Source organism: Neofelis nebulosa, chromosome 2 (assembly GCF_028018385.1).
Source record: "Neofelis nebulosa isolate mNeoNeb1 chromosome 2, mNeoNeb1.pri, whole genome shotgun sequence".
NCBI classification, from domain to species: Eukaryota; Metazoa; Chordata; class Mammalia; order Carnivora; family Felidae; genus Neofelis; species Neofelis nebulosa.
The window spans coordinates 130,182,776-130,196,223 of record NC_080783.1 but is presented as its reverse complement, the minus strand read 5'-3'; the positions used below and the strand labels follow the sequence as shown (position 1 = coordinate 130,196,223).

Sequence of the window (13,448 nt, the reverse complement as noted above, 5' to 3'; positions counted from 1 at the left end):
ACAGAGCTGCTGTAAAGAACAACTGAGATTAGCCACAAAGCATTGCTCATAATAATGAGCAACTATTTCTTTTTTCATTTAAAAGCTTAACATTTACAGAATACTAATGACAGCAATAGCAGTTAACTTATGATGTTCCTAGGAATCAGCCAGAAAAGTACTGACAAGTGTCCATCCCTTTGACAAAGATGACTCACTTAAAATAAATCCCAGGACCATCTACTGAAGTATTATTTTCATCCTCATTGTATGAGGGAGGAAACTGAGGCTTAGTGAAGTTAATTGATTTGCTCAAGGTCACACTGCTTGTGAGGTGCAGAGCAAGATTCATACCCAGATCTAATTGTGGAATCTGCTCTTTTACCCTCTAGGTTGCTCCTCATGATTTTATGGACCACCTAAACCACAAATTGAGCAGTGTATGAGCAAAATGAAAACTAAAAAAATTATGATTAAATTTATGTGTTGATATTTCTCTTTCTTTTCAAAGATAATGTAATTGGGGGAGAACAACAAACTTTGTAATTCCTATTTCCAATACCAGTACTTGCATCTTTTCAAAAACTGTCAGTAATTAATATGCATAGATTTTAAAAATAATAATGACAATGATACATTCATGTAGCTCTAATACTTGCATCACCTGCAAAGACTAATTTTCCTGGAGAGGCTAAAAAGTATCTATGTCTCCTGGGAACTACCTGTAGAGCCTGGGTATCAAGTTGGAAGCGAGAGCTGACACTGCCCCCTGCTGGCTGACTTTCTCATTGCAAAGATTCCAGAAAATGGCCTTTTCAACCGAATCAATCAGTTTAATAATCATACGTATATAATTTGGAATACCAGGCCAAGCTCACTAACCTGAATTTCCCTCAAAAATATTCACATATATTAATTGGTCCTCCCTTAGACTTCCTTCTTAGGACATTTTATATTTTTAAGTTAAAGTGTATACCAAAAAGAGAAGTCAAGCAATTGTATTTTTACAGTAGTTATCAATTGCTTTATCTCTACTCTCATCTTACTGTGTCCCTTGAGCCCCAGCTGACATTCTCTATCTGTCATATCCCTCTTAATAACTTAGACAAATCAACAGATACCAGAACCGAGAAACATATCTATGAGAAAATTGTAGAAAACCATAGGTTGGTCTGTCCCCTTGTTTTTCTTCTCCTTTTTCCCTCCCTTGTCCTGAAAGAACTGTTTTCTCAATCTTCTGATACTAACCACTTATTTTGAAAATAACTATTGCTCCTCTTTTCTCACCTTTCTTGCTTTGTATGCTTGTCTAGAGTGGTTATGCGAATTTCACCATCTCCCTGAGGTCGTCCAAAAAGCAAAACTGGTTGGTTCTAAAACATAAAATTTACATGTCTCAGGTTTCTTTTTTCTTTTTTGTAAACATATAAAAACAAAGAAGTATTTGCTAGGGACAGCTACCTTATTACACTATAAGTTTTATCATTTTGCATTTTTAGCATGCTTACTGCAAAAAGTTCAGGTCTATATGATACGCTTTCCAAACAGTCTGCCCTTGGACATCCTAGAAGGTACACTGAAAACATTAATTAATTTTATGTATAGTCTTAAGAGGAAAGTTAGCTACCAAAAGCAAGAATTAACTGGAAGAATCCAAATCACAACAAAGATATACCAACTAATACTTATTAAGCACCCACTGTGTGCCAGACACTGTAGAAGATATAGGGCAAAATGTTCCCCGTGCCCAGTGGGGGGAAAATATTCACAGAAGTATATAATTATAAATGTGCAGTTGCCATGAAGAAAGAGTACAGGAAAAATGCATTTCCAGGGGTTTAATATGGTCAAGGGAGTCAAGGATGGCTTCCTTTAGCTAAGATCTCAAGAATGAAAAGTATGACTTAATGATTAAAAACAATGAACCATTTCCCCAGAGGCAAACAATAAAAACGTTAAGTATTTATGAACACCTACTGTATAAGGTGCTGAGGGAAAAAGAATTGACTGAAAATTATCACTAACATCAAGGAGATTACATTCCAATAAAGGAAGCAGATAGGTAATTAATTAACTTGCTCCAAGAAAGTATAAAAATAGATGTTCCCTAGCAAACTCCCAAGATGTGTTTTGCAGAAATAGAAAACTCCATCCTAAAATTCATATGGAATCACAAGGGACCCTTAATAGGGGAACCAGTCTTGAAAAAGAACAAGGTCAGGGTCTTAGTCTTCCTGATTTCAAAACTTATTACAAAACTCTGGTAACCAAAACACTGTGGCACCTGCATAAAGACAGACTTCTAGACCAATGGAATAGAACACTTGGAAATAGGCCCTCATATATATATGGTCAAATGATTTTTGACAACAGTACCAAGACCATTCAATGGGGATAGGAGAACCTTTTCAACAAATGATTCTGGGAAACTGGATATGCATAGGCAAAAGAATGAAGTTGGACCCTTACCTTGTACAATATACCAGATTGATCCAAGGGTTAAAAATATAAAACTCTTAGACAAAAACATAGGGGAAAATTTTTATGACATTGGATTTAGCAATGATTTCTTAGATATACCACCAAAAGCAACAAAAGAAAACCCAGTAAGTTAAAATTCTTTAAAATTAAAAATTTTGTGCAAAGGACAGTATCAACAGAGTGAAAAGGCAGCCTCCAGAATGGTAGAGAATATTTGCAAACAAAATGTGTGATAAGAATTGATATCCAGAATATATAGAGAACTCCTATAACTCAACAAGCAACCCTTATCCAAAAACAGGCAAAGAACTTGAATAGGCAAAGAACTTTGTCCATCTTTCTGCAGAGAGATATACAAACAGCCAATAAGTATATGAAAAGATATTCAGTATCCCTAATCATTAGGGAAATACAAAATCAAAACCATAATAAGATACAACTTCATACACATTTGGATGGATATTATTTTCAAAAGAAGAAAAAAGAAAAGAAAACAAGTGTTGGTGTGGACTGGCATGTTCCACTTCTGGGTATATAACCAAAAAAAAGTGAAAGCAGAGACTGGAGCGTGTATTTGCACACCCATGTTCATAGCAGTACTATTCACAACAGCCAAAAGGGGTAAGAAACCGAAGTGTCCACAGAGATGAATGGATAATCAAAATGTGAGGTATATACAACTAATGTTACACTTTAAAGCCTCAAAAAGGAAATTCTTTTAAAAAGAAATTCTGATACAAGCTACAAGGTTGAACACTGAAGACATTATGCTAAGTAAAATGCACCAGTCACAAAAGGACAAATATCACATGATTCCATTTACATGAGGTACCTAGAGTAGTCAAATTCACAAAGACAAAAAGTAAAATGGTGGTCGCCAGGGGCTGGGAGGAGGGGAGAATGGAGAGTTAGTGTCTAATGAGTACAGAACTTCAGTTTTACAAGATGAAGAGAGTTGTGGAGATGGACGGTGGTGATGGCTGGCTGCCCAACAACATGAATATATTTAATGTTACAAAACCATACACTTTAAAATGGTAAATGTCACATATATTTCACCACACACACACACACACACACACACACACACACACAGCTGTCCAGGCAATGTGCTATGAAATTACAAAGAGAAAGTAATAATGGGAGATTATGGAAAGAATTATTTTAGTTGGACCTTGAAGGAATATGATAGGAAATAATGGGAAGATATTCTAGGCTCTGACATTATTATGATCAGAGGCAGAACTATAAAAATGTACAGCAAATTAGAGACCTTATGACACAGCAGGACACATGCAAAGTAAAATATGTGGGCAGGTATTAGCTGGATGAGTTCAGCAAAGTAGTTTCAGCCCAAATCATTGAGGGCTTTAAATATCATGCTAAGGATTGTTGACTGAATCCTGAAGGCAACAGCAAATACTGACAAGTTAGGGATAGAGAATGAACTGAGAAGTCCACCTTTTGGAAATGCAAGTTGGTGACAGGATGATGAGAAGCTTCTGTGGTTGGAAAGGTGGCAGATGAGGTCCTGAAAGGAGAACATGACTATACATGTGAAAAGGAAGGCTCAAGATGTTTCAGAGAAAGCATCAGTAAAACTGCTCCAAGAAAAGTATCTTTCCTTCATTCATCCATCTCTGTTTTTGCTGCTCACAGCTTAATCCAGGCCTCTACCATCTCTCTTTTCTCTTTTTTTAAATTATTTTTGTTTTATTTTATATTTGAGAGAGAGCAAGCGCATGAGTGAGCATGAGCAGGGAAAAGGCAGAGAGACAGAGACAGAATCTGAAGCAGGCTCCAGGCTCTGAGCTGTCAGCACAGAGCCCAACATGGGGCTCGAACTCACGGACCACCATCATGACCTGAGCCGAAGCAGGACACTTAACCAATTGAACCACTCAGGCGCCCCAAGACCATCTTGCTCTTGAAATCACCTCACAACTTTCCAGCAGGGTTTTCTTTAAATTTAAATCAGACTGAAACCTTTACTAGCTTCCCCCTGTAATGACTGTAAAATCCCAGCTCTGTGCCCTGGCCTACATTGCTGGGGGACATAGCTCTCCTGCCCCCCCTACCTCCTGCCCACCTCTCCCCCACTTCAGAGCCCATGATTTTACTCCTCATTCACAATTCCCAACCCTTCTGGCCCATCTATGGCCATTTCATTTGCTATGGCTTCTGCCTGGAATCCTCTCCCCCAGATCACTGTACCACTGGCTTTCTTCTTATTCTTCAGGTTCAAGAGGCAAATGACTCCCTTCCCTTATGTTCAACTGTTTTGTATCTTAAAGTCCTCTTATGAGTGAAGTCATATGATTCTTGTCTTTCTCTGACTAATTTCACTTAGCATAATACCCTCCAGTTTCATCCACGTAGTTGCAAATGGCAAGATTTCATTCTTTTTGATTGCTGAGTAATACTCCATTGTATATATATACCACATCTTCTTTATCCATTCATCCATCGATGGAAACAAAAATAATATAAAAATAGGGAGGGGGACAAAACAGAAGAGACTCATAAATATGGAGAACAAACTGAGGGTTACTGGAGGGGTTGTGGGAGGGGGGATAGGCTAAATGGGTAAGGGGCACTAAGGAATCTACTCCTGAAATCATTGTTGCACTATATGCTAACTAATTTGGATGTAAATTTTAAAAAATAAAAAATAAAATTAAAAAAAAAAAAGAGGCAAATGACTCAAGGAGTTTCTCTAATCATCTTATCTAAACTAGGATTCCCTTGATTATCCTCTGTTGCCCCACCCAGTTCACAGCAGGAATCTCCACAGAGCATTTTGAAAGTGTCTCCTCAATCAAGAGACCATGTTTTTCACAGTGAGAGCCCCAGCCCCAAGCCAATGTCTGGCACACAGCAGTCACCCAGTAAATATAACTAAGATGAATAAATTAACAGGAAATCGGCCATGACTATGTATAGCGCAAGGGAAAGAAAAGAAAAAAATGCACTCTAATGTTTAGAATTTAGACTGCCAGGGGAAGAGTCATTGTGTGATTAAGGAGAGAAGGACAAGCAAGGGCAGAAAGTCCTGGGACACGATATACATATCACAGGTGCCACAGGAAATCCACGGGGATGCTGCCAAACAGGAATTGCAAAAAACCCTGAACAACAGAAACTTCAAGGTAAACTATCTTTGCTTCAAAAACAACTTGTAGAATGTCCTCTGATTTGTGGATTAGGAAAGCTGGAAGGAATGATAATTACATACCAGATTTTCTATAGATAGCTGAAACTGTTTAATTTCACGAAGGGTCTCATTATCTCTTTTCACTTCATTCACATATTGTGCCAAGTCCTAAAGAATAAAGGGAAGGGTACAAAAAGAAGTCACGATAAGACTGGAAAAGAGATGCAAACTGTTTGAAAGAAAACACATCATTAATTTCATTAGTGGTAAAAGTAACCACCATAACTTTTCCATGACAATAAAAATGAATGACCCATCAATCAAAACTGCAACTCAAAAGCAATTTCAAAATGTCTGCAGTACAGCTGCGAAGACTGAAGAGTTGTCATTTGCCACACCTCGGAGAAGAGCAAGGATGAAAAACAAAAACAGACTATGACACGGTGCGGAACAAAAGGAAACTAGGTCAGGAGAATGCAAATTCCAAACACGTTAATAACTGACCTTGAGAGAATCACACTTTTACATGGGTTAGAATAAGGGTAACAATGCAATAATGAATGCTTAGCAGGGACAAAAAAGTAAAAGTTAGACAATGAATCCAGCTGGACCATTTTCTGCAACCAGTTAGTGTATTAGTTCCTGAGAGCATTCAGTCAAGTCAGCCAGTTCAATTTTAAAGAGTTAATGATGGGGAAGAAAAGGAGAAGACAGAAACCCAAGGGCACTAAAATGGAGTCAAGCAAACAAACAATGCTGGACACGTTTCTCCATGGGCCTTCTTCACCTACTTTAAAATGTCTTTTCTCATATTTGAGGAAACATTAGCTAATCTTTCCATACTGTAAGTAGCTATTTTTATTACATGTGCTCTAGATTTTCCTGTTTTCTGGGTTTTCTTTTTTCTCTACCCTCTTAAATTCATCTGCAACAGTAGGAACAGAACTCTGACAAAAAGCAGTTCCTAACTTTGTTCTAAATGAAAGTCTGATGTTCCATAGGATGTATCTATTAACGATTTCTTTAAAAAGTGAAAATTTGGTATGAATTTCTAAAATAACAAATAGTTGTGCGATGTCTCCTAACGGGGTACTAAAATCAGCCCAATAGCGGAGCTAACACTGAAACTGGCACAGGGACATGGAGAAGTAATTAGCATTTTGCTCTATTGCTTCTGGGCCTTTTGGCTAAGATCAAGTACAGTAATTAGCATTGCTCTGATGACAGTCACATTGGCATTTTGTTCTTAAGAACAAATATTTGTTTATGTTTTAAGTTAGGGGCAAATATTTCTTTCAAAGTCCAGCACAAAATATAAACTGGGGTTTTACAGATTCCCCAGTATGTTTAAAAGTCTGCCTTTGTCCACTTGTAGTTCTTGATTTTCAGATTTACCTAGACATAGAAACCCAGACTGAAATCCACTTGTACTAATGCACAGCATCCACAAGGGTAAACCAGGCAGATATCCTCACTCGAGGAAAATAAGTCACACCACTGTTCTGAAGTCACCAGCTGATCTGCTGCTTACACAAGCCGACAGTTTTCTATTAGCAACCACAAAAAGAATGTGAAATAAAACCCTTATATTAAATCATTCCCAGTGGTTATAAAGGTTGTCATACTTTCATAAATAACAAGTTATTTTAATATACCTCTTGGTTTTATGTGTCTTTGTCTAACAATTAAATCCATGCAAGGGTATCTATTTCAGTTAAAAATACTCAGCTCTCCCCACCTAATACAAAACCATACAAATACATATACGCGTGCGCGCGCACACACACATAATATACATTAGCATATCATACATATGTATTAGCGGTTTGTATTCTATCATTTTTTTAGGCAAGGATAAAAAACACAAAGAAGTTCATGGTACATTTGCCTTACCTTCATCGCATCAAGAGCCAGTTTCAGATTTGCCTTCTCCATAGGATCAGTGGTATGTTTGACCAGTTCCTATTTGGAAGATACAGTTTAGTGCTACTTTCATCAATTAAAACCAAAACATGAGAAACAGAACATTTAAAAACTAAAACATTTTTAATACTATTTGCACCATAATGTAATAAGTCTGATGTAATTTAACTAGGTTCTATTTTCATATTTTCATAAAAATATGTCTATCTGTAAGAAGACCAACCAGACGGCAAAAGAACATGAGACGATGATTGAAAACACTCTCCTTTCAAAGATGAACCTGATCTATCCCTCACGATAACACTGACATCCTTCCCAAATGTCATGAAAGATCCTCTCATTGCCAACTGATGATGTCTACTCCTCTCCCTTGGCTTTGGAGACAATTAGGATCACTTGTTGGCTGCTATTGTCTCTGAGTCCTTCTTAAATTTCTGCCTATTCACTAGTCTTTCATACTTTCTTCTTTATCTGTACCTTGGAAAGTTACTATTTCCTAGATTTTCACCTTAGTCTTTTGTTGTTCTTACTTTACTTATTCTACAAATTCTATCACAACCGTCGCCATAATGTCAACACACTCACTAATAAGACAATCACTCTCAAAGGAATGTGCTCAACCCAGAATTCATGCCTGAGTTCCAGACTCTTCCGTCCACCTACATAGTTCTACCTGGTTATCTCACAAGCCCATCTAACCCAACAACTCCCAACTTAGGGCACCTTCACCCACAACTCTCTTCTGGTTCCTGTTTACATTCTATTGAATGAGGCACCTTCACCAGTAGAATCACTTAAGCCAAAACCTATAAAGTGTCCCAGGCACCCCTCTCTCATACTATGTTCTGCTGATACAGACTTTTATCTTTTCCCTGGAAACCATCCTCACTGCCACTACATTGGTGCAAGTCCTTACTCTTTTTCACATGGGTCATTATAAATCAGCTTCTGATTAATCTTCTGACTTGTAGCCTCTCTGACTACAAGCTATTTACTCTACTGACATCAAAGCTAGTTTTCCAATATATAATTCAGATCCTGTCTCTACCCTCTTTAGACTTCTGTAATGCCCGCAAAAGCTTCAGGTTGTTAACTACACCTCTTAGACCCTTCATGGTTTGAATTCTGCCAAACTCTCCCAACTTTTCTTTCCCACCCCAACAACTCCACCCAAACCATCATACTAAATTAACTGCAATTCTCAAAATACATTCTAACAGCTGATCCCATTAAGCATGTGGTTTTGCTCTCCTTAGAAAGCTATTCCTCTCTGATGCACCTAAAGGAACTCTTACTGTTCCCTGCACAACCAGATCAACAATCACTGTACAGCGAAGCTTTCTATGACAGAGGTCTCTACAAGTCCCCATCCTCCCCAGGCATAATTAACTAGACCTTTATTTGTACTACCTCCATACTTTCTGCATACCTATCATATCATACGGTACCTGGCAGCTTACACTTCATTTTCCCTACCTAAACAGTGAGCTTTATCAGTGCAGCGGGGGAGGGAGTGCTGTTTAATATCATGAATGCCTAATCCTGTCTGTCAAACAGGGAGCCACTCAAAAATTTTTGCTGACTTCAATACCAATAATGTTTCTAGTTATAAAGAGGACCTACAGACATCAGATCTTTTAAGTATAAGGTTGTCCAAGTAATATTCTTTTACTTTGATTTTTGCTTTTCCTTTATCAAATAATGAGTGTAAGTTATTCTCAAAGTTTCAAATCCTCCACTTTCATTCTGATTTTATAAATATGTAATTTCAAATCATAAAGCATTTCAAAAATTATTTCCCCACTAAAGTATAGCAGTAAGTAGGAAATTTTCAAATTAATATCACATTTATTCAACAAATTTCTAAACATTAGATAAACACATTGTACACTATCAAGATGGAAAAACATTTGTAGAATTTTTATCTTCATATGGTATCCCAAATAAAAATTTTCCTATTTAAAATAATTCATCATAGAACTAAACATTCTTTTGAAATTTAAAATAGAAAACAATCCAAGAGAAATTAAGGCAAAAGTCTGAATTTCAAAAAGGTATTGCCATGTTTTATACTTCTATAAGTCTAAAACTTTATAAATGACCAAGATAGATGTTTCTTGAAAACTGCACCTTTTAAATTCTTCATTTACTATTTGACCATACCAAAGTTACAAAATAAATTATTAGCTTATTTTGGACATGTTTTTTAGTTCCATGATGTCTCAGAAACCGATTGCTTAAGTCTTCCTTATTATTTTTTCATAAAATCCAATTTGATTAAGTTGCTTTGAGTTTAGGTCTCATAAATGTTTTAATGTATTTTAAAGAAATAATCAGGGCTTGAATTCTTCTGATTTCTCAGTAGAACAAAAATAGAGATGACTAATAATTTTGCAACTACAGATCAAGAAATTTAATATACAAGATGTATAAATCACGGCAGACTCAAAATTATATTTCACATACAGGTAGTAGATCTTTTTAAAATGACATTTTGCAAGCATCAGCAGAGTTGACAGACTAATACTGTGAGACATTTCCTTGGAGCAGAACTAATGAGCCTCCTGGTACAGCTATCAAATTAAATTTATAAGACTCTCCACCCTCATTAGAGGACTAACTGTGGAAACCATAAGCTTCGTGGTTATAAAAAGAATCACTTCAAAATAAATGTAGTCTTATTATAATTTACCCTAGCAGAAAGCAACAAAGAAGGTGACACAATTCTCTTCAGTTTATGGTTATAAGGCAAAAAGTCCAAAACACTTAACCTGCCAAAATTCAAGTGTATTACAACAGTGAGATTCTAATAAATGATTATAGCTAACCAAAGACTTGGTTAAAGGGATCTTTTCATTTTGCCTTTTTTTTCCCCCTAATTCTTTGGGGGCCAGTTCTGTTTGAAAGACACAAAATATGACTTTGTGGAAGATAACAAATGAATCTTTGCTAAAGGAAGAAAAAGTTTCCAGCTGTTCTGTTATTTCCCACTTAGCTATACTAATCATTGAAAATCATAGGGGGATATGGCCCCAAACATGGAGTATCTGGAGCATAATTGGTGCTTCATGAATATTTGGTTAAATGAATAAACAAAACAGTTTTAAGTTACATACCTGGAGAAGAAGGTGATACTTTAAAACCCGTTGCATAGGAACCACAAGCAAATCTCGAAGAGTGAATTTTCCATTATTTGCTCTTTTGGAACATTCCTAATGAAATGTTTTTTAAAAACTTTTTAAAAAAACTTTGCTTTATCAAAGGGAGTCATAAAGCCAACATTAAAAGATGCAGAGGCCATAAACAAAACTGTTATTATATAATAAATATTTTGTTGCTTTTATTAATAATCCTTTCTAAAAAATAGAAAGTATCTAATTAAAAAACAAACAACAACAACAACAAATAATCCTTGTAGCATTTCAATCCTAAAATGAATCATTAAGTACAACTGTTTTATGCAATGAAAATTATTTTTCCTAGTGGCCCTCTAGGGTCTTCCTCTACTTACCTTTATAGCTCTACCTTCCACCAACCACCCCCAGCTAGGCTGCGGGCCTGGCATCAAGAACAAGTCCCTACTTATCAAACTAGCCATGTGCCTTCGCCATGGCCATGACTTTGTTCATTCTCTTCTCTCCAACCGCCATGTGCTTTGTCCAGTTTCCAACAAAATTAATCATCCTCTTCAAGAACTATACATCTAAGCCTTTTGTAATAATCCCAATCAAAATTATGCTCTCTGTACCTTGTGGACATTTTAATGGTTGTTGTACATACTATCTTCCCCAATATATTCTGTCTTTTACAGCTTTAAGAATCTAGTGCTTGCTTAATATTTATTAAACTGAATGAAATGGAATGATTGAGTCTAAAAATTTGCTAAAGTATAAACCTATTATTGAATTCAAACTGTCAAAAGCCTCAAATTTTAGGTTCATCTCACACTCTTCTTTCTTTAAAGTTGATCTAAAAATAGTACTGACTTGTGTTCACTCTTCTAACATTAACTATAACTTTAAGGAAAGTACTTTGAATTTGAAGTACTGAAGCCTGAACTCAAAGTTAGGCAACTCTTGGCTGTATGACCTTGAACAAGTTGCTTTTCTGATTTTACTGTTTCTCACATATTTGTGATATAGTCTTAAAACAATAAAGTTCCATAAAATTATTATTATTAGTGAGAAACTAAATCCAAACTCCTCAGACAATTGTACATCCCAAACCAAGGAATTTTCCAGCTCATAAAGAGTTGCATTCAAGAAAACACTGCTTTGTTCATGGTTTGTTTCCCCTTTACCCATACTTAACTTTTCTGGCACATGGAAGGATATATTATCAGGAGCTATAAAGTAAACACCATTAACTCTAATGACCATAGTGACTTAATGAGTATTTGACTACAGGTCTTAAGCAAGAACTGGGGACACATCGGGACATGTTAGCTCATGTCTTGTCACCTGCTGCAGTTCACTGGAAGAATAACTATTTCAACTGATTTCTTGCTTCTACAGATTGTAGAGAGTTCTGGATCATGGGTCTCAAATAGGAGGTTACACTGTTAAGATTATTGTAATGAATGACTCTCATCGCCCCAGCTGCATTTTAAGCTCCTTAGAACTGAGGTTGTATCTTACACTTCGTGCATATATACGCCATCTTAACAGTGTTAGGAACAGAAATGTTATACATTTCAATTTTGCTTTGTTATGTTATGGAAGTCAGTTTAAAACTGTTGGGGAAATAATTAAGTTCCTTGAAGTTCTAAGTTACAGGCTCAGGAAGTAAAGAAACTAACATTGCAGGCATTTCCTACAACTGGGGGTCTAAGTTTGAGGTGTAAAATGCTTATTAGTATTGAAAGTAAATAAAGGGTAGAATAGAGTCTTCCAACACATCCGGCGACATGATTAACCAAACTCCAATTTTAACTGAGAAGAAAATAAATGGAATCGGGATGAGCCAGCTTAGAGAACAAGATAAAGAGATTCTGTTACTGTTCGCCCTATGTTATCTTGGTTCCAAAGTAGAGAAGAAAAAGACAAAGACCAACAGGAGCAAAAATCACCACAAACTGAAGACGCGAAGGAAGCAGAGACACCAAGAATAAGGCAGCTTCCCCTTTATCATACCAGGAGTTGCAGAGGACAGTCTCAGCAAAGAGTATCTGTTGAGGTGTCACAATGTCTGATTAAATACTTGCCAATCAGGCCACTAGTCAGTAGTAGTACCTTTTCAGGCAAAAAACGGGCAGCCAGCAGCCCCTCCCCCTGAGCTTTTCAAACTCAGCCTGAGGTTCTCTCTCTCCCTCAGATGGATAATGACCATAGAAAATATGTTCCTAGAGGCCCAGAGTATGTCATGTGTCATAGGGCGGGACTTTGACAGTGACTCTGAAAGAAGGGAGAAGAATATCCAAACAATACTGAGAGTACAATGGGAGTATGACTAACAACTTGTATACTCTCTTCTGGAGCCAGAAGAACTTTATATATATATATATATATATATATATATATATATATATAAAGTTCTAATGGTAGAACTGATGCCATCTGTTCTAATGGTAGCTCTGTTACGAACTAGTTGTGTAAGTTGTAGAGTTTTATCTTACCATCATAATTTAATTGGAGTCAAGGTACTTTATAGCTCTATGCTTCTGAGGCTATATTCTCCCAAGAGGAGCAGGAACCTTTTACACTAACAGGGTTATCAGGATGTTATTTAGTGGTGATTCAAGCCACCAGCAGACATAAGGGCCACATCATCAAAGGCTTATAAGAGCTAAGGAAAAATGATCTATGGTAGAGAGGACAGTTACCTGGTAGCCTGGTGATGTGTAAACTTTCTAACCACTAGTTCCCCTTTGTGAAAGTTATAAAATCATACCAAATATGCTAAAACAATGAAG

The 13,448-nt window shown here is 36.5% G+C and overlaps 1 protein-coding gene across 2 annotated transcripts in view; it reads right to left on the bottom strand.

The window, feature by feature from the left end:
• Nucleotides 1–13,448, bottom strand: part of VAV3 (vav guanine nucleotide exchange factor 3) — a 362,499-nt gene that overhangs the window by 160,998 nt on the left and 188,053 nt on the right. For both annotated transcript variants that reach the window (XM_058716351.1, XM_058716352.1), the window contains exons 10-13: nucleotides 10,654–10,749; nucleotides 7,508–7,576; nucleotides 5,696–5,782; nucleotides 1,267–1,352 (exon numbers count right to left, since the gene is read on the bottom strand). In XM_058716351.1, coding sequence (XP_058572334.1) covers nucleotides 1,267–1,352; nucleotides 5,696–5,782; nucleotides 7,508–7,576; nucleotides 10,654–10,749 — 338 coding nt within the window. The remainder of the gene's footprint in view (nucleotides 1–1,266; nucleotides 1,353–5,695; nucleotides 5,783–7,507; nucleotides 7,577–10,653; nucleotides 10,750–13,448) is intronic.